We start from the raw sequence: 22,086 nt of genomic DNA on the forward strand, positions 1-22,086 counted from the left end.
AGACCTCACCTTGCTGCCATGGCTGACCCTGAGGAAGGCCTCTCTGGCCGTGCCACTCCCACTGATGACAGGAAGCTGCTCTGGCATGTATAGGAAAAGTCCCTTCTCCGCCAGATGGTTGTGGCCAACACAGAGATCATGCCATGTCCCTGCTGAAGCCCAAATGGATCATAGCTGCCACTGCAAAGGCAGTGCTTCTGCCACAAGTGGAATGACACCTACAGGGACATTGGGAGGTGGGCAGGGGAGCTTATGAGGGCTTGTCTGTCCAGCAGGCTACGGTGCAAGCCCTTAGACAGGGGGAGGGGGCTGGGGAGCAGGGCCTCTGGGTGATCCTGCACAGCCACTCCCACCAGCAGTGCCAGGCCCAGTGGAGCCACCAGCGGCGCTGCGCCTGTTGGAGAAGCCAGCCCACCAGCAAAGAGAGGCACAATGCGCCATGTGGATCTTTAGGATTCCACCTTGCAAAGCTGTTCTTACAATTCAGCTCGGGGTGCAGATCCTGGCAACTTCCATCCTTACCTTCTGAGCCGCTTGGCTGCCGGCTCGTCGGCTGAAGAGGATTCTGCCAGAGTCTCTGTGGGCCCAGAAAAAGGAAGTTATTGCTTCAGAGCAGCCAAGTACCCTCTAGAGTGGTGTTCCTCAACCTCAGGTCCCCAGATGCTGTTGGACTACAACTCCCATCATCCTCGACTGCTTTTCCTGCTAGCTACTATTTTGGGGGGGTGGGCAGGGAGTCATCCCAATTAGACTAAATGGTGGGTGATTTAGGACAGGTAAGTGGAAGCCCTTATTCACACAGCACGTGAGCTAAATAATGGAATTGCTACCAGAAGATGCAGTAGTGGTGTGATAGGAATTTTGAGGTCTTAGATATATGTTAAATGTTCGTAAGTGTACCAACCAAGCACACACATAGATCAGCACAGGAAGACAGACCTGAAACCATTTTGATTCCCAAACTGAGCAAATGTTTTCTCTGCAAGCTCAAAGGAAAATGGAAAAGCCTCCCCATTGTCTTTTCCTTCACAAATCCTGTCTTAACAGTATGTCTGTGTTTTTCAGTATTTATCATTACATTTATTCATCATTTATCATTTATTCAGTATTTATCATTACAAAAGACTGGCCAGGCTCCCCAGGGTATCCAATCAAGTAAGCATTAACAGGTAACCTGGCAGACAGGAGGTAAACAACGCACTCAGATTATTTCTGCTGTAGACTGCCCTTTCTGTGATGTAGGTATGATGTATCTGGGGGGTGGTCTTGAGCTACACCCCTTCTGTGATGTATGTATGATGTTTCTGGGGGTGGTCTTGGACTCCAGGGAGGGAATTTAAAATGTCTATATAAGGGCAGGCACACTTTTGTTCTGGGTTCCTCCTCCCTCCTACGTGTGGTGGGGGAGCACCCTGTTGCAACAGATCAATAAAGATCAGGCTTACTAGCTGCTTTGCTTCTCAATATTCTCTGGTTGGCCTCTGTTATTTTCTCCTACTGATAGGGAACCTACATAAGGACTCTATATGGGCTCTTGGATACCCCATAAGGGAAAATGAGCAGATTTTTGTTTACAACAATGGTCACCAACCTGGACAGCTTCAAAATGGGATTAAACAGGTTTATAGAGCAGGACAAGGCTATCAATGGCAGGCAGTCCTGATGCTGCCTCCAGAATCATGCCTCTCAATACCAGTCACTGAGCAACAATATTGAGAGAGGGTTCTTGCTCCCAAGCCCCCCAGGGGCTTCCCAGTGTCTCTGGCTGGCCACTGTGATAAACAAGATGCTAGATTAAACAAACATTTTTTATGATTCAGCACAACTTATCTTCACCTGCTCATTTTTTATTTTATTTTTTTAAAAACACCTTCCTATTCTGTGTCGCTGGAGAGGAAAAAGCAAACTCAAGTATTCTCCTACCTGGAGGTGGAGAATTCGGCTGCTCAGGCCCCTCTTTGATGATAGGCATATCCAGCGCAGGCAGGCTCTCATCCGCTCCTTGGCCCTGAGAGGAGGAAGTTGCAGAATCCGCCTCCCGTTTCCTCTCAGAGGTCCTCGAGAAGTCCTGCAGTGGAGAATGCGATGGTTCAAGAAAAGAGAGATGCAAACAATCCGCAGAGCCAGGCTTGCTGGAACTACGTCTTATTTATTTGTTTGTTTGCATATTTGTACCCCGAGAATGACCAACCAGAATGAGGTACAAAAACCGTACCTCTGAACATATTCTGTGCATAGGAATTTGTGCTTGGGATTGGAACTGAACAGAGCTCAGTCTTTTCACACAAAAACGGCTTTTGATCCCATGGAGGAATCCGCTAAAGGGAGAAGCTTTTTTTACAATTCCCTTTTTCTGCTGCAGCCCAACACTGATTCCCCAGCACTCTGGGACTGATTCAGGTGGGTGGGTGCTACATGAGCAAAGAGAAATTTGTTTTTAAAATTGCTGGTGCAGCCTCTTCCAGAGCAGGGCTCTCCATATTTTGCAGGGCTATAGGTTTCATCATCAGCTGATGGGAGTTGGTAGTCTGGAGAAGGATGTGCTAATTGAGGCCTTTGCTGAATCAACAGCCTTTTCATCAGCACCAACTGAGTTTCACTCATGAATCAGTGAGCTGCAGAGTAGCCGTAGAAATAAAAGCCAGAAGCATAGGAGGAGAGACTTCAAAAACAGGCCAAAATTCACCACAATTGAACGTGGGGAAACTCAACACAACTGAAAATTGACCACAACAGAACACTCTCCCTGGTGATGTAGCTCTGCCTTCTTCATTTTCAATTTTCAGGAGGAATTTAAAAACATTGTTCAACCAGGCTAAAAGATAACAGTTCCTGGAAACACTGAAATTATTAGCTATGAGGATACTGTATGGGTGTTTGTTTGTTTGTTTAGGTTCTTCATGTTTTTGGGAGTTTTTAAGCAGCATTTTGGTGCCAGCAAGAAGATCCAACCTATCCATTCTGAAGGAAATCAGCTCTGAGTGCTCACTGGAAGGATAGATCCTGTAAGCTGAGGCTCCAAGACTTTGGCCACCTCATGAGAAGAACCAGAGGTGCCAACTTGCCCCCACCATTGAGGGGACCAACAGCATGCGATGTGCTGAAGTGCCACGCAAAGTTACCACCCAATACTGAGGGGGCCTGCTCCCTCCTTAAGAGCTTTGCCCCCCCCCATGTGCCTTGCCCTCCCCCAGCTGGCAGAAGCCTGTGCAGAACACTGCATTAGTTTTCCAGATTACAATTACTTCCGCCCTGTTTTCTCTTTCACATTGAAGTACCTGTTGTATTATTCGGAATCGTGGCTTTTTGTCTGATATACCGGCATGTCTCACTAAATTTCATTCACCGCTGAGGGATGGGATGACACAACAATGAGTGTCACTGGACAATATCGCTACTCCTGCACTTCTCCCGCACTGAAAACTTCTTTGTTCCCAGTGTGATGAATGTCTTCTAAGCATGAGGGGTTAATCTCTGTCCCCACTTATCTCAAAAGGGAGTTTTGGCAATCAAGATTTATACCTTGGTTGCCTTTAATCACTGCCTAATTATCTCTATGGTGCTGGAGGAGACTCTTGAGAGTCCCATAGACTGCAAGAAGATCAAACCTCTCCATTCTGAAGGAAATCAGTACTGAGTGCTCACTGGAAGGACAGATCCTGAAGCTGAGGCTCCAAGACTTTGGCCTCCTCATGAGAAGAGCAGACTCCCTGGAAAAGACCCTGATGTTGGGGGAGACGGAGGGCACAAGGAGAAGGGGATGACAGAGGACGAGATGGTTGGACAGTGTTCTCGAAGCTACCAGCATGAGTTTGACCAAACCGCAGGAGGCAGTGGAAGACAGGAGTGCCTGGCATGCTCTGGTCCAGGGGGTCACGAAGAGTCGGACATGACTAAACGACAAGAACAATAACCCAAAATGAGCTCACCTTGCGAAAGGTCTGATTCTGCCGCTGAAAAGGGAGGCCCCCATGGAAAGCCAGGCGAGTGGGCTTCAAGGAGACCCCAACAGGAGGTGGACCCAAAAGGGAGTGTCTTGTTGCCTGCGGAAAGAACTGCTGGAGCACAGGGGCCGCGGCCATGTTGAAGCCTCTCAAGTTACCTACCAAGGTCAGAAAATAGCGGAGTGACACAGAGACACCATGTTAAGTACCAGGCAACTTGAAGACACAAAAGAGAACAAGCCATTTGTGGTTTGGTCACTGCGCCCATGCTCAGGACCTCCTCCTCCTTTTATTTGTATGCTGCCTTTCCATAGCGAAGACTCTGCTCAAGGCGGCTTACAACATGAAAAGATTTACACAACTGCAAACATAACAGAAGCAGTAATACACAACACAGTCATACCTCGGGTTAGATGTGCTTCAGGTTGAGCGTTTGCAGGTTACGCTCCGCGGCGACCCGGAAGTAACGGAGCGTGTTACTTCCAGGTTTCGCCACTCGCACATGCGCTCAAAAATGATGTCATGCGCATGCACAGAAGCAGCAAAACATGACCCGCGCACGCGCAGTCACATCTTACGTTTTACTCAGGATGCGAACGGGGCTCCTGAACGGATCCCGTTCGCATCCAGAGGTACCACTGTAAACAAAACTCACACAATCACTGTGGAAGTACTCCAAATCAGTTCACGGCTCAGATCCTCTAAGGTCAGTTCAGGGCTGCTACACCCTTGCATATATTGGGTTGTAGACAACCAAGTTCTAGGCAGAGTACAGCCACCAAAATTAAAAGACCCAGTTAGTCATTACTATCCATTCCAGTGGGTCTACTCTGAGTAGGATGAACATAGAATACAGCCCATGTTCTCTAAGCAGCTACCCCCAAAAGCCAACAACTCATTATTTATATAATGCAGACAGATGTAGATACAAGTACACAGCGCTTCAGCTGAAGGTGTTTAAGATGTAATGATTAAATGGGCACAGGAAATCAGCCCTGGGTGCTCACTGGAAGGACAGATCCTGAAGCTGGGGCTCCAATACTTTGGCCGCCTCATGAGAAAAATGTGTCCTTTTATTTAAAATGCACCTCTGGGTCATTTGTGGGGCCTAGGAATTGGTTCATTTTTATTTTATTTTCAAAATACAGTCTGGCCCCCCCACAAGGTCTGAGGGACAGTGGACCGGCCCCCTGCTGAAAAGGTTTGCTGACCCCTGGCTCAAAGGCTTGGTTAGCTCTCTAGAAACCACACCTCCAATTCTGCTACAGAAAAGGGGGCGGGGAGAATTACACACTCAGTTTACCAGTTTCCACTGCTGAAACCACAGGTTAAAACACCCGCTGAATTATTCACTCAGATCTTTCTCAGATACGAAGTATCTGGGCATCAAGTATTCTCAAACGTAACCCAAACCTTGCAGTTGACCAGGAAATTTCAGAGGACTGTCAGTGCTCAGACAACTCTTTATTACAGAAGGTAATGTGATTATCAATTGCATAAGCCCTGAATAATCAACTCCATAAAGAGGAGAGCTCCTGTTTTTAAAAAAGAAAAGGCTATAAGAACATGCATATTTATGCGCACACATACATAGAAAGAGGGAGATAAAACAAAAATAAATGAAATTTTAAAATAAATAGGATATTAGTCATATTCCGACCACCACTCCCGCACCAAAGGAACTGCAAATCTGTAGGATAAAACATACTTTTATACGTATGAATCAGAAAATGCAACAACCCTTTCGTTTTATCACTGTTGGCACCAGCTTACCCACAGGCAGCTGATAAATAATCAGTATTCCTCAAACACCCCCAATTGATTTTTAACTGATTGGAAGGTCAGTGGCTCTGAGGATCTGAAAAGGAACACACTCCGAGCCTTTCATGGACTTTCTCATCAGTCAGTGAAGCTCTGCTGCAGCACTTTTCCTGCACTGACCCCTGGGCTAACACAGCCACCTCCCCAGAGAATCTCAAAGGGCATTATCTCTTATCTCTTCTAAAACGATAAATAGGAACTTGGCTTGTACAGTCGTACCTCGGAAGTCGAACGGAATCCGTTCCGGAAGTCCGTCTGACTTCGACAACCAAGGCGCAGCTTCCGATCGGCTGCAGGAGCTTCCTGCACTCAATCGGAAGCCATTTGGCTTCCAAAGAACGTTTGTAAACCGGAACACTCACTTCCGGGTTTGTGGCATTCGGGAGCCAAAACATTCAAGTCGCAAGGAATTCGGGATCCAAGGCACGACTATACTACAGAATGGCTAGGACTGTGCCCTCCTGACTTTATTGGACTCCAAATATCTGCAGACCCAACCAGCATGGCCAATGATGATGGGAGCTGGGAGTCCAGCAACATCTGGAGGGAATGCCTGCACGGAGCACTTAGATACAGCGGTTCTCAACCTGTGGGTCCCCAGATGTTGTTGGACTACAACTCCCATCATCCCTGAGCTCTGGCCTTGCTAGCTAGGGGTGATGGGAGTTGTAGTTCAACAACATCTGGGGACCCACAGGTTGAGAAAGGCTGACTTAGAACATGCTTCAACAGCCGATGCTATTTTATTATTTAATAAAATTTATACACAGCTTGTTTGTTTTTAAAAAGAAAAACCTTAAAGCCGTTCACAAAAAGATAAAACCATAAAATTGGAGGGGAGGGGAAATACGATACATCAAAACATACAAAAAGTTAAAATACTCAAACAAATTATATTTCACTCCATGTTTTCTAGGCACCTAGGTAGGCTTGTCTAAACAATAACGTTTTTAGCAGGTGCGGAAAAGACTACAATGAAGGAGGCTGATTGATATCAATAGGCAGGGAGCCGCAAAGTGCAGGTGCCGCCACAATGAACGATCGGAGTTCTTACAAGTGTGTAATAAGCATCATGGGGCACCTGCAGTAGTGCCAATTCTGCCAATCGAAAGCTGAGTGGGCACATGAGTGGGGTAAGGAGAGATTGTAGCTGTTACAAATGATTTAAAAAATGGTTTTAGATGTACAGGTGTGCAGCTTCAGACTTGGGAGGGGAGACGTAAAACTACGTGAGCCAATGTGGTGGCTGGTTGGGCAAGAGGTGTTAAACAATTTCTGGATGGAGAGCTGGATGGAGAACAGGCCAACCCTCTGCAGAACATTCTGGCAGGTGGGTGAAGCCTGTCAAACAACTCAAGGTGACTGAACCTCCAAGTCAGAGACACAATAGAAGAATTTGGAGTGCCTGCTAATTCAAAGCTTTGTTAAGAGACAGCATGACATAGTGGTTAGAGTGTCAGACCAGGACCTGGGTGACCTTGGGCCAGCCACTTATTCTCAACCTAACCTATATCTTCAGGTTACATATGCTTCAGGTTACAGACTCCGCTAACCCAGAAATAGTGCTTCAGGTTAAGAACTTTGCTTCAGGATGAGAACAGAAATTGTGCTCTGGCAGCACGGCGGCAGCAGGAGGCCCCATTAGCTAAAGTGGTGCTTCAGGTTAAGAACAGTTTCAGCTTAAGAACGGACCTCCAGAACAAATTAAGTACTTAACCTGAGGTACCACTATAACAAACAAACAACCAAATTTGGCACCTTCTTCTGCCACCATGCAGCAGAACTTTAGGAAGAATTCAAGCTGCAGCTACAAAGGAAATTCATCTTGGCCTCTAAGTGTTATTTATACAAAATACACTTTACTTAATGCCACCAATCTAAGTGATACATGTTACTAGACATCATTTCATATCCATAATAATTTTGCTATGTACACTTCAACGCAACTTTCTAAACATATTCATAAACATTTATCTGAGTGTTTATGGTTGTTTCAAATTTATGTAATTTTTTAAACTGGAGCACATGGCATGCAACAAAGACCTCTCTCAGTGCAACCATGTTAAACAGTTTAAAGATGAAAATCTTCCCGACTTGAGCTCAAGTGATTGTGGATGCAGGGAAGGTGGACGTGGTTGGCTCCAAACAGCCTGGGAGGGCCAATTCCACCCGTGCGCCAGAGGTTCCTTGTCGCTGTGTTAAGTGTGAAACTGGGACCAGGGGTGTAGCATCATGCGTAGCATTTTTCTGGGGAGTGTGGTGCCCTCCCCAAGCCAGCCCTGTGCTGCTTTGCAAGGCTGGGGTCATTCCAGCCTCACATGGTGGCTCAGGACTGGTGTCTCCTCGGCAGCGGCAAGGGCTGGACTGTGCATGCCGGGCTCCGATTGTCACTGCCAGGGAGATCAAGATTCAATTCCCCTGCTCAGCCACAAGGCTTACTGAGGTAACCTTGAACCTCATAAGAACCTAAGAAGAGCCTGCTGGATCAGGCCAATCCCCCCCCCCCCCGCTTTTATTTATTAACGTTCTTATGTTACATATGCATACACTGTCATATTACATTACAGGGCTTATTATACCATAACTTCCAACATGTATACAAAGTTTACATACAAAATTTATATCCTTAAGGAAAGACAAAAAGACAAAAAAATTCCAAAATCATATATGTACCAACACTACGGACTTCCTGTCAATCCCGTTGTATATTCCTTTTTTTACAAATGAATGTACTCTTTTTATTGTAAATTTCTTTACATTTTATCTATTACATTCCCGTATCAATATGTACCCTTAATCTTATTTCTCAACTCAATTTCTCTCCAACGTCAATCGAATGCTAGCATAGATAGCGAATCTTTACTGTATTTTTGAACATATATCTTATATCTATCCCAGGCCAGTGGCCCTCCTAGTACAATATCCTCCTCTCACAGTGGCAACCAGGTGCCTATAGGAAACCCACCACCGCTCCCAGTATATGAAAAAATCCCAGAGAACTCAATGGGAATGACTTTTGGGATGACATGCATAGAACGGTACTGTCAACCGCTAAACCAGAGATGAGGAACATGTGGCACTCCCGACTGTTCCTGGATTGCGACTGCCATCGTCCCCAACCACTGGCCATGCTGGCTGCTGAGCCCAGCAACTTTTGGAGGGAGATAAGTTTCCTCTCCCTACTCTGAACCTACTTCAAGAATAAAATGGGGAAGGGGAGGAAACCGCACTTGCATCCCTGAGCACCTTAAAGCAGTGGCTCTCAAAGGGTGCGCCACGTTGGTGTAGTAGGAGAGGGTGGCAAGAGTGGCAGGAAGATTCAAGGATAACCAAAGAAACATTTAAACACTTAAAATTTTTAAAAGTATCGGTATCAGTATAGCATAGCATAGAAATTACGTTTTTGTGGCTATACAGTAATACCTCGGGTTACAGACGCTTCAGGTTGCATTTTTTTGGGTGTGGACCGCCGAAACCCGGAAGTACCAGAACGGGTTACTTCCGGGTTTCAGCGGTTGATAAGCGCTAAATCACGCTTTGCGCATACACGCTGAATCGCAACTCGTGCATGAGCAGATGCACCGCTTGCGGGTTGTGGATGCTGCGGGCTGCGAACATGCATCCTGCATGGCTCATGTTCGCAACCAGAGCGTCCACTGTACAACCATAAACTCCACACTTCTCTTCAAGAACATTGGCTACTCTTCTACAGATCTCCTTGATATATTGTTGTGAACAAATATGAAAGATGAGAAAAGAGAAAGGCTTCTTTGTGTTAAAGAGATGAGTTTTTCTCAAATTAGACCTAGTCTAAATGGGATTACAGTGGTACCTCGGGTTAAGTACTTAATTCGTTCCGGAGGTCCACTCTTAACCTGAAACTGTTTTTAACCTGAAGCATCACTTCAGCTAATGGGGCCTCCCGCTGCCACCGCGCCACCAGAGCATGATTTCTGTTCTCATCCTGAAGCAAAGTTCTTAACCTGAGGTACTATTTCCGGGTTAGCGGAGTCTGTAACCTGAAGCGTTTGTAACCTGAAGCGTATGTAACCCGAGGTACCACTGTACCTGGCAAAAGCAAGCTCACACCTCTCACTGAGTTTGTAGCTATGCTTAATGTACATAAATGAGGCTCATAAGTATATTTTGGGAATGATTCATGTTCTTATTTAGCTGCATTGTTTTATACTTCCTGGATGTTCCATGATCATATTATAAAGTAGCTGTGTTCTATGTTATAAATCAAGCACTGCTAGTTGTTTCTTTTTGTTTCCCAATGTATTTCTTACCAATAAAAAAATCAGTGTGGCATGAGCAAATTTTTATTCTGAAAGTATGGCCCAGAGAAAAAAGTTTGAGAACCGCTGCCTTAAAGAATGGGATAAAAAAAGGAATAAAAACATGATCTGAAGACACAGAGCACAGCTACTTTGCAAGAGCTCAGAATCTGATTAGTACCTGGGAAAGAAGGCTACCTACGAATCTGATATAGGATGCCTTTTTTTCAATGACAGAAAAAAGCAACATGTAAATAAGGGTAATCAGTAGGAGCAGCAAATAGACATTTACCTAACCTCCCAGCAGGTGAGTTGCTGCTGCTGATCAAGAGGGGGTGGGGAAAGTGGTTGGGAGGTCAGCACAGTGGAAACATAGCAATGGACATCCTACCTGTGTATCGCCATCCTACCTGTGTATTTGCATCTTGGTGCCCTCCCCACCACTGCCTCACTCTTCCCAGTCCCCAATAAACAAAAGTTACTCACCTGCTGGGAGATCAAGGAAGCACCTCCTCAAAATAACCACTACTCCTGCCCATTACTGAACTCAATCAGTTCATTCCCTCTACAGTGGACCCTCCGGATATGAATTAAATTCGTTCCGGGGGTCCGTACTTAACCTGAAAAGACCGTAACTGGAGGCGCCACTTCTGTGCATGTGCACAGTGCGCAGAGCGCTTCTGCGCATGCGTGCGACGGGTTTGCCACGTTCACAATCTGAAAGTTAAGTATTCAGAGTTGTACATAACTCGAGGGTCCGCTGTATTTCCAATACAGGTAGGTAGCCATGTTGGTCTGCAGTAAAAGGTAAAGGTAAAGGGACCCCTGACCGTTAGGTCCAGTCACAGACGACTCTGGGGTTACGGCGCTCATCTCGCTTTACTGGCTGAGGGAGCCAGTGTACAGCTTCAGGGTTGTGGCCAGCATGACTAAGCCGCTTCTGGCGAACCAGAGCAGTGCACGGAAACGCCATTTACCTTCCCGCCAGAGCGGTACCTATTTATCTACTTGCACTTTGACGTGCTTTCGAACTGCTAAGTGGGCAGGAGCTGGGACCGAACAATGGGAGCTCACCCCGTCGCGGGGATTCGAACTGCGATCTTCTGATCTGCAAGCCCTAGGCTCAGTGGTTTAGACCAGTGTTTCCCAACCTTGGGCCTCCAGCTGTTTTGGAACTACAATTCCCATCATCCCTGACCACTGGTCTTGCTAGCTAGGGATGATGGGAGTTGTAGTCCAAAAACAGCTGGAGGCCCAAGGTTGGGAAACACTGGTTTAGACCACACTTGCAAATGTTATGTGAATCTTTGTCCTGCCCTTTTGTAACCCACAGCGCCACCTGCATCCCTTGTTGGTCTGCCATAGTCGAAACAAAATAAAAAAATTTCTTCCAATAGCACCAAAAGAAGATATCTGAAGAAGTGTGCATGCACACGAAAGCTGATACCAATAACAAACTTAGTTGGTCTCTAAGGTGCTACTGGAAGGAGGGGTTTTTTTAAAAATTGTATTTCCAATGTTTGGGTGGTGAGTGCCATTACTTATGTACCCAGAACAGCACCTGTCACCCAGAGCAGGGAGGCACCAGCAGCTTTGTGGGGAACCCCAATATTTGTGAAAGAACAAAGAACATTTGGGTGGCTTATGAAAACTGAGCATGCTCGGCAGCAGCAGAATGCAGACTAGCTATTGAAAGGAGTGGTTAGGGTGGTGAGACGTGGAATAGAGTGGCTGGAACAATGACCATTTTGCTGCAGGTCCTACCTGGGTAATTTTAATGTCTTAAACTGCCTTGGGAGTCACTGCCCCCCCCCAAATAACAGAGATACCCAAGTAAATAAAAACCATCCAGTGTGACAGTTTCCCAAGTATCCCAGCATGCATTGCTCAGCCTCTTCCGCATCAATCCTGCAGGGTTCCCATCCCAAAAGCAGAGGGCAAGCGCTATACCTTGCATCTGCTGGATGAGCAGGGCCCGCTGGAGCATGGGGTTGGCGTTGAGGAGCGAGGCTTGACTAGTAGCTCGCAGGTTCAACATCTGCTGCTGCTGCTGCTGCGATGGTATCACACACCTGGGAAGGAAGGAGGTAGAATCAGATCAGCAGAAATCCCAGGACAGAGAGCGGTTTGCTCAAGAAACCTAAGGCAACATTAGGCAACTACTGAAGATGTTTTTGCCCAAAAACAATTCCCTTGAAGTGTGACCCAGCCAACTTATGGAATGTTAACTGTACAAATAGAGTTAATGAGCACGTTTTTGGTACTATGCGTTGCATCCAGTTAAGTTGTACTCAAGGTAGACACACTGAAATGGATAGAACAAGGTTAGTTATGCCCATTATAGTCTTGGGTCTACTCTAAGCAGGACTGACACTGGATACAACCCTCTATGTGTGCATCTGCCCTAAGTAATTCTCTCACAACCTTTGCATCGTTTTGGATGCACCACTGACACTGTTTTAAGCAGCCTTTCAATGTCAGGATTAAGCAGGTTCAGAATAATTTCATTCAACAAAGTATAAGGAAGCTGGATTCAGAGGGTGCCTGACAGACGCCGGAAGGCTTGGTTTTGGTTATTATTATTTCACTATTTTTTTCCCTCCTTGAAAAAAAGAGGGCACCCCATAGGACATCATATACCCCTTTTAAAAGGCAGCTTCAAATGGTACCAAGGAGCATGTGGATAGATTTGGGGGTGGGGGTGGGGTGGGGAATGATATTATTATTATTATTATTATTATTATTATTATTATACCATATCATTCAACATGGTGAAACCATGTTGTCAAGTGTGAGTGTGAGTGAATATGTGTAAGAAATATGCCTGTCTGCAAGCTTAGGGACAAACTTATCAATTTTGCAGAACTACAGCTCATACCAAAACCTTTGCTTAGGAAAAGAGAACAGTGTTTTTATATTTTATAGGGGTATATTTAAACAGACGGATGTGTGCGCAACATTATTATGGGACAGTGTTGACATGGAGATGCTTAAGAAGGCAGGTCCACACACAGTCCATGTACCTAGAAAGACTTCCACAATACAAGCACTTGGGTGGTCCTAATTCCTTTGACTGTGTCAACCACAGCAAACTATGGCAAGTTCTTAAAGAAATGGGAGTGCCTGATCACCTCATCTGTCTCCTGAGAAATCTCTATGTGGGACAAGAAGCTACAGTTAGAACTGGATATGGAACAACTGATTGGTTCAAAATTGGGAAAGGAGTACGACAAGGCTGTATATTGTCCCCCTGCTTATTTAATTTATATGCAGAATTCATCATGTGAAAGGCTGGGCTGGATGAATCCCAAACTGGAATTAAGATTGCCGGAAGAAATATCAACAACCTCAGATATGCAGATGACACAACCTTGATGGCAGAAAGTGAGGAGGAATTAAAGAACCTTTTAATGAGGGTGAAAGAGGAGAGCGCAAAATATGGTCTGAAGCTCAACATCAAAAAAACGAAGATCATGGCCACTGGTCCCATCACCTCCTGGCAAATAGAATGGGAAGAAATGGAGGCAGTGAGAGATTTTACTTTCTTGGGCTCCATGATCACTGCAGATGGTGACAGCAGCCACGAAATTAAAAGACGCCTGCTTCTTGGGAGAAGGGCAATGACAGGCCTAGACAGCATCTTGAGAAGTAGAGACGTCACCTTGCCAACAAAGGTCCGTATAGTTAAAGTCATGGTTTTCCCAGTAGTGATGTATGGAAGTGAGAGCTGGACCATAAAGAAGGCTGATCGCCGAAGAATTGATGCTTTTGAATTATGGTGCTGGAGGAGACTCTTGAGAGTCCCATGGACTGCAAGAAGATCAAACGCATCCATTCTTAAGGAAATCAGCCCTGAGTGCTCACTGGAAGGACAGATCGTGAAGCTGAGGCTCCAGTACTTTGGCCACCTCATGAGAAGAGAAGACTCCCTGGAGGAGACACTGATGCTGGGAAAGATGGAGGGCACAAGGAGAAGGGGGCGACAGAGGACGAGATGGTTGGATAGTGTTTTCGAGGTTACCAGCATGAGTTTGACCAAACTGCGGGAGGCAGTGGAAGACAGGAGGGCCTGGCGTGCTCTGGTCCAGGGGGTCACGAAGAGTCGGACACGACTAAACGACTAAACAACAACAACAACTTCATTTCAGAACCTGTTCTTACCATGCCCTACAAGGGACTTTTTTTCATCCTAATTTTCCAAAAGCTGCCATTCAATACCAAGATGTGGCCGAGGAGACTCCGTGAAATTAGTGAGACCTGCACACCAACAAAACACTTGACAAACAACAACATAGCTTGGCTCTTGCACAGGAGAGTTCCCCAGTGGATTGTGTCCTAGAACTGTTAACAGTATGCCAGCCAACCCTTTTCAGTTGGGTAGTGGGAGGGCTTGTTTTTATGTGGAGTAAAGAACAAGCTGCTTTGTTTGCAGGTGGGGAGCTGAACCAGGAGGGGGCTTACGCTAGAAGAAGCTTGGAATATTGGAAATATTCTTCCTTACGGTGTGTGTGGTGGGGTTGGAGAGTAACGAAATAGCTAAATATATTTTTTGCACCATGAACACTGCTAGGCCACAGGTAATTATGCATGTGCGGATTCTTGGACCTCAGCAATATATGCCAGCAGGAGTTGTGAGATCTGGCACCAAAGCTGGAAAAATGTTATTATACAAAGCAAGCGCGCGAACACACACACACAAACACACACAATCTTCGTGCATGTGCTGAAGCTTGAGTCCATACAAAAATTGTTAGGCCCGCTCACATAGCTGGGAGCAAGTCCCATGGAGTGCAATGGGGCTTACTTCTGAGTAGGTCCACTGTAGCCTTAGTCCCTGAAGTGCAGCAAGGCTCGCTTGAGGGTACAGTTTAAATACATATGTACTGTATTCACATTTAAAAAACATGTTAAAAGGGCCAGATATGAAATGCAAGTGAATTTCGAGGCAGGAACGCTTCAGGAGCAAGGTGCAAAGCAGACGCAGTCAAGCCAGCAAAAACTGCGCGGAGGGCGGAGGAGGTTTGCAAGGGAAGAAGGGGTGTGGAGCAGGCGCCTTTCCCTTGGAGCCAGGCCCACGATCCCCGGCCTCGGGTAGAGGGTCTTACCGGCTTGCTTGCTGCTGCTGAGGCTGGTGCTGAGGCTGGTGCTGAAGGAGGTGCTGGAGCTGCAACAGTTGCTGCTGGAGCTGCTGCTGTTGCTGGTTGAACATGGCTGGGGGTGGGGTTTAAAAAAAAAGCGCCCCCCCGCTCCGAGACCCCGGGGCAAAACCGGAGTAGGAGGCTGCCGTTCGAGTATGGGAGCGGAGCTAAACGTGCTGCTCTGCAGCGGGAGACCCATTCATTGCTTTCGAGCCGGCGGCTCGCGTGCGGGTGCGTGGGTTTCCACCATCGCGATCACGGGACACCTTGTGGGTGTGTTTGGGGTGGGGGGCGGGGAGGTGTCCCCACCCCTTGCACGTACCGGAGAAGGGTGATGGTAACCACGCACGCGCTCCAGCGCATCCTTTCGCAGATGCAGAAGGCTTCAGTACCGTACTTATTTATTTTTCCTGTAACAGTTAACGTTCTGAAATATGCAAGGGAGATTTAAAAAAAAAGAAATAAAAGTTTATTTATTGCATCATTTTGCAAACGGGGTGGGCGGTGAGGAGGAGGCGGTCGCGGCGGCAGCAGCTTTGTTTTCTTCCTAAGGTGAATACTCTGAAATGCGCATGGAAAATGAAACAAAATTCAATAGCAGAAAAAATATTAAAAATATTAAATGCAATATATAATCACTCATGTCTGCACTCTGAAGTAGCTTTTTAACAAACAGGCAGTTAAAAGTTAGTTGCTGGGTAGTTCTTCCTTTTTTCATCATCAGAGGAACATAGGAGGGTGGTTTGGAGTGAGCCATAGCATTGGTACATCTAGCTCACAGCTCTGACAGGCAGCACTGGTACATCCTGTCTGCACGGACTGGCAGCAGTTTTAATATGGGAGTTTCCCCAGAGCTTTCTTTAAATGCCATCTATTGTATGCAAGGCAGGTGAGGTACTATTGATTGGTTCCAACAATTTTTATTTCATTTTATTAACGGGTTTTGTGTTTGCAGGGTCTTTATAAATAAAATAAATCATTTAGTCTTCTTCGATTGTGAGTCCCTCTGGGAAAGAACCATGAGCATTTAGAAAAACTGTTGTTAAGCTGCTCTGCATGGGACACAAAACAGAATGTAGTTTATCTCTGTGCCATCCATCCAGCAGATTCTGTGGTGGCATCCTAAAAGCATGAAAATTAATCTAATAAAATCTAATTTAATAAAAGACAACACCCACCAAAACAAAATTACCGACCACAAGGCAATAAAATAATATAAAAGTTTTTTTATTGAAACTTTTCAACATACAATAAAAAACTAATCTAAATAAAAGGATGAAACAAAAGAAAAGAAAAGAAAGAAAGAGAAAGAAAGAAAGAAAGAAAATACAAAGCCCTCCATCAAAGGTATAGTGGTGCCTCTGGTTGCGAATGGGATCCATTGTGGAGGCCTGTTCGCAACCTGAAAAGAATGCAACCCACATCTGCGTGTGCACGGGTCGCAATTCGCCACTTCTGCGCATGTGTGTGACGTCATTTTGCGCGTCTGCGCATGCGTGAGCGGCGAAACCCAGAAGTAACCCTTTCTGGTACTTCTGGGTTGCCACAGGATGCAACCTGAAAACGTGCAACCTGGAGCAAACGTAACATGAGGTATGACTGTAGTTCTTAATCCTTGTCTCACACAAAAGACGGTGGGTGGGCCCAGTGGCGGAACAAGCCAATCGAGCGCCTGGGGCGGCGCCCATGCCCTGCGCCCAGGGGCAGGGCCAGCCGCCTATGGGGTGGAGCCAGCGGGGGCAGGACACTCCGTGGGGCCTCCAAGGAATCTGCCTGCCTTCTCCCACTCAGCCGCCCTAAAGCTGGGGGGAAGGCAGCGGGCGGACCATTTGGGGCAGCATGGAGCCTGCGTGCATAAGCCACCATGTCTCTCCCAGGAAAGACATGTGGCTTGGGAACGCTGCTGGCCCCGCAGTGAGTGATGCCCAGCATTTTGTCATCCCCTCAGGGGTGACACCCAGGGCCGACCGCCACCCCTTCCTCCGCCCCTGGATGTGCCCTCCCAGCTTTCATCTGGGAGCTTCACTTTTTCCTCTCAGCCTCCCACCCTGAGAGTTCTGCCCTGTCTCTCACACAGGGTCCTTCATCAGCCATCCTGTTAATTAATGCCTCTTCTTACTTCAGCAGTCAATTTGCATTCTGGGTGAGAATTAGTTGGCACACAAGTCATAATTCAAAGTACAGTCGTACCTCTGGTTGCAAATGGGATCCGTTGTGGAGGCCTGTTCGCAACCAGAAAAGAACGCAACCAGCATCTGCGCATGCGTGGGCCACGATTTGCCGCTTCCGCGCATGCGCGTGAAGTCATTTTGTGCATCTGCGCATGCGCAAGTGGCAAAACCCAAAAGTAGCCCTTTCCAGTACTTCTGGGTTGCCGCGGGACGCAACCTGAAAACGCGCAACCTGAAGCAAAGGTAACATGAGGTATGACTGTAGTTAAAAGAAGGGGGTTTAGCTGATTTGATGTCATGATAGCTAACTTTCAAGGCTATTTTGTGGTGAAGGTGGTTCTTTGCTCCAAGTCGTCCCCCCACATCCAAAAACTTCTGTCTCCAGTATAATGAACAGCTTTCTGGGAACATTTTGGGGACGGAATTTGTCCGGGGACAGATTTGCAAATCTAGGGACTGGCCCCAGGAACCCTACCACAGGTGCCAAAAATGCCTTGGGCCAGCCTCACTCAACCCAGGGCCTCACTCAGAAGGATGAAAAAGAGAGTTTACAAAGAGAGCAGAGCTGGCTTGCCACATTTTGAAGTTAATAAGGTAATACACATTATCTGCAAGACCATTCATTATAAAATCTAAAATTGTGCTAAGTGATGGTCAGTTCCTTCAGACTAATTTATGGAGTTCAGGGCATCATCACCAACTTATTTGTATGCTGCCTTTCCATGCTCAAGGCGGCTTCCAGCATAAGATTTGCATAATTACAAACATAATGGAAGTAGTCATAAATAACGAAAGATCAAAAAGTACACAGCCGGATCAAACAATTTCCACAAAAGTCATCATATGATCCAAAGAAATCCTGAACAATACCTCAGCCCAAGGGTCTATTCACCAAGCCTAGCTTTCACCTATTTATTTATTAAAATTTATACATTGCTGGGTTGTAAAAACCTCAGAGTGGGTTTACAAAAACATGAAAGAAAATTCACAGCCGTACAAAAGTTTAGAATGGATTAAAATCACCTCAACTTTAGAAGCATTTGGGTAGGCTTGTCTAAACAAGAATGCTTTTAGCAGGCATTGAAAAGAGTAAAGTGAAGGCGCCTGCTTGATCTCAAGAGGCAGGGAGTTCCAAAGGGTAGGTGCTGCCACACTAAGCAGTGAAATTCTTACAAATGTGGAGTGGGCGTTACGTGGCACCTGCAGTAGAGCAAATACCAGCAATCAAAGAGGTCAAGAGGGCTTACATGTGGGGTAAGGTGATCTCATAAGTAAGCTAGTCCCAAGGTTGTTAAAGGCTGGAGGCGGACCACCTAAGGTGATTGTGTAATAGCAGGGCCAGGCCTGCACATACAAGAGTGGTGTTTCAGGCACCACTTCTCAATTCCCATTGTATTGCAAATACCAACTCTGGCTGGTGGGCTGTTTTCTGACTCAGCCTGTCTGTCTGTTTAGCCCAGAAACTCTAAACTAAAACACCCAGGGAAATGTGACTGTGGGCGTGTGGAGGGAACTAGGCCTGCATCATCTCTAACGGAGGAACCAACTTGGAGGTATTTGCATCTTTCTTTACAGGGAACAAGGAGGCCCTCTCTCCCCTGGGATTTCCTTTTTAGCACCTTTGAATTAAGGGCAGCTTCTTGTGTTTTAAACACCTTCCCTGCCCATCAGTATGGAACATGGGTAGGCAAACTAAGGCCGGGGGCTGGATCCGGCCCAATTGCCTTTTATTATTATTATTATTATTATTATTATTATTATTATTTATACCCCGCCCATCTGGCTGAGTTTCCCCAGCCACTCTGGGCGGCTTCCAATCAAGTGTTAAAAACAATACAGCATTAAATATTAAAAACTTCCCTAAACAGGGCTGCCTTCTTAATCTGGCCCGTGGACAGTCCGGGAATCAGTGTGTTTTTACATGAGTAGAATGTGTCCTTTTATTAAAAACGCATCTCCGGGTTATTTGTGGGGCCTGCCTGGTGTTTTAACATGAGTAGAAGGTGTCCTTTTATTTAAAATGCATCTCTGGGTTATTTGTGGGGCACAGGAATTTGTTCATTCCCCCCCCTTCAAAATCTAGTCTGGCCCCCACGAGGTCTGAGGGACAGTGGAAAAAGTTTGCTGACCCCTGGTCTGGAATCTCACCCTATTACTGATCCTTCTGTCTGCAAACCAATAGGCCTTTTTATGAACCTACATCTGAGCAGGGTTATCAGTGGGGTGAGTGACCATATGTTCAGGGTGGGGACCGCAGGAGTACTGTATAATAAATGGCTAAAGCATGATGTGTTGAAGAGAGACCAGATGGTAACCCAGAGCTTTGTGTTGTTGTTTTTTTTGAATAATTTGGACTGAACCCTAAGTACCTACTGCAGATGGTAATTTCCACGAGGGGAAGGGAACCATCAGGAATCTTGGTTTGCTTGTTGCTGACATAAGAAAGGCACACAATCTGATCTCCTTACTGCCAGCAGACCAGCCCCAAACCTTTAGGAAGTGTGTGCAACTGAGCTGTACAAAGTGTTCCCTCTAAAAGGAAGAGTTAACATGCTATAATAGCCTGAAATCTTGACATAGTTTTCCAGCATGTTACCAGCACCTGCCCCCAGAGAAATATTGATATGGCTTCTATCAGCAATAAGCTTATTTTACATTAAAAACAAACAAAAAAAATGCTTTAATTGCAGTTGCACAATATGCAGTGACAGCATACGTTTCACTTAGGAAAAAGTTAAAGCAGATTAAAGGCATTTTCGGAGTGTCATGATTTGGGTGGAATTCAGTCACCTCTCGGGAAATTTAGGTTGTTTCGTTTGTTTGTTGCATTTCCATCCTACCTTTTTCTCCAGGGATCTCATTGTGGCGTACATGGTCCTACTTCTCCTCATTTAATCCCCACAACAGCCCTGTGAGGTAGGTTAGGCTGAGAGGCAGCAACTGGCCCAAGGTCACCTGATGAGCTTTATGGGCATTGTGCAATTATATTTTTGTATTTTTTGTATTTTTTGCTTTTCACATATTACATTACAATACAGATGTACCAAAACCAACACCATTTCCTCCCCATCCCCCCATACATTTCCTCAACCAATCATATTATTATTTTCTCCTCCTCCCACTTCCCTCCGCCCCCCCCATTTCCTCCACATTATACAATTCACAGTAATCTTTGCATTCTACAATCTTCTCAAATCATCTATATATTCTTATTATCTTTCCTTACTATTTTTTCTTCCATCCAGTACATCACATTTGAATCTAGGGATATTAGCGTATCTTTTTTGGGCAATATTTTGCCATATATTCATCAAAACATTTCCACTCCTTTTTAAATTTTTGATTTGACTGATTTCTTATTATAGCAGTTAATTTTGCCAAAATTAAATATTCATTTAGTTTACAAATCCATTCCTCCTTTGTAGGTATAGTTTGTGACTTCCACTTAGCAGTAATCACTATTCTAGCAGCTGCACTTGCATATAGAAAAATTCTTGTGCAATTATAGTTCATTGAGTGGTCTTGCACAATGAACCCACTCCCAACCACAACCTGACATTTTACAAAAAACAAATGACAGAGAAATGTGCAGGAAAGTATAGAATAATGATTTGACACAACTTGTGAAATATACTCAGAGTCGCAAAGTGATTTCATGCTCTTTATTCAGCTCATAGTGGTGAGGAGGAATGAATGAATGTCCCCTCAAAGTATCTGCTTTATATACATTATTTACACAAGGGGCTGCACATGATTGGCTAATTCCAGAATTCTACTGTAAGCCAATCAGGTTGTGGATTCACTTCTATCTGGAGCATGATTGGGTGGTTCCTGCCAACCAATCATAGTGCTGCATTGTTCTAGGACCAATCAGACTGCTGCATTCTGAATCCTATTGTTCTAGGACCAATCAGACTGCTGCTTTTTGGATCCTATTGTTCTAGGACCAATCAGACTGCTGCAGTTTGGATCCTATTCAACTCAGTACATAACACCTTGGTTTCACCTTCCTGTGAACAAATCAGAGTGAAAGCTCAGCATGTGGCTACCACAAGGGAAGACCCACACCATCGGATTCATATTACCGTTTGACCGTGGAATGGACTCCCTTGGAAAGTGGTGGGCTCCCCTTCTCTGGAAAGGTTTTAAGCAGAGGTTGGATGGTCCTCCCCTGTCAGGGATTCTTCAGCTGTGATTTCTGCATTGCAGGGGGTTGGACTGGATGACCCTTAGGGTCCCTTATAACTTTATAGTTCTATTAATGTTTGGTCTCCCTGCAAGCACACCAGGATGAATGCTGAACAAACAGGTCATCTGGAAGTGCTCTGCACCTCAGTCCCACTGTGGACATGAAAGGGCAGGGCAAAGATTCACATAACATTTGCAGGTGTGGTCTAAACCACAGAGCCTAGGACTCGCCAATCAGAAGGTTGGCGGTTCGAATCCCCACGACGGGGTGAGCTCCTGTTGCTCGGTCCCAGCTCCTGCCCACCTAGCAGTTCGAAAGCACATCAAAGTGCTAGTAGATAAATAGGTACCGCTCCAGCGGGACGGTAAACAGCGTTTCCGTGTGCTGCTCTGGTTTGCCAGAAGCGGATTAGTCATGCTGGCCACATGACCCGGAAAAAACTGTCTGTGAACAAACGCCGGCTCCCTTGGCCTGTAAAGCGAGATGAGTGCCGCAACCCCAGAGTCGTTTGTGACTGGACCTAACGGTCAGGGGTCCCTTTACCTT

The 22,086-nt window shown here is 45.8% G+C and overlaps 1 protein-coding gene across 3 annotated transcripts in view; it reads right to left on the minus strand.

Annotated features, from left to right (window-relative positions):
- CIZ1 (CDKN1A interacting zinc finger protein 1) overlaps nt 1–15,483 on the minus strand; it is a 37,347-nt gene extending 21,864 nt beyond the window's left edge. The window contains exons 1-6 of one of the 3 annotated variants that reach the window (XM_077922186.1): nt 15,148–15,255; nt 14,204–14,299; nt 11,993–12,114; nt 3,930–4,102; nt 1,924–2,068; nt 523–577 (exon numbers count right to left, since the gene is read on the minus strand). In XM_077922186.1, coding sequence (XP_077778312.1) covers nt 523–577; nt 1,924–2,068; nt 3,930–4,102; nt 11,993–12,080 — 461 coding nt within the window. In that variant the 5' untranslated portion in view covers nt 12,081–12,114; nt 14,204–14,299; nt 15,148–15,255. Of the gene's footprint in view, nt 1–522; nt 578–1,923; nt 2,069–3,929; nt 4,103–11,992; nt 12,115–14,203; nt 14,300–15,147 lie in introns of all 3 variants that reach the window. The other 2 variants (XM_028715214.2, XM_028715211.2) reach the window with 2 other exon arrangements.
- Nucleotides 15,484–22,086: the final 6,603 nt, after the last annotated feature.

This window comes from Podarcis muralis, chromosome Z, assembly GCF_964188315.1.
Source record: "Podarcis muralis chromosome Z, rPodMur119.hap1.1, whole genome shotgun sequence".
NCBI classification, from domain to species: domain Eukaryota; kingdom Metazoa; phylum Chordata; class Lepidosauria; order Squamata; family Lacertidae; genus Podarcis; species Podarcis muralis.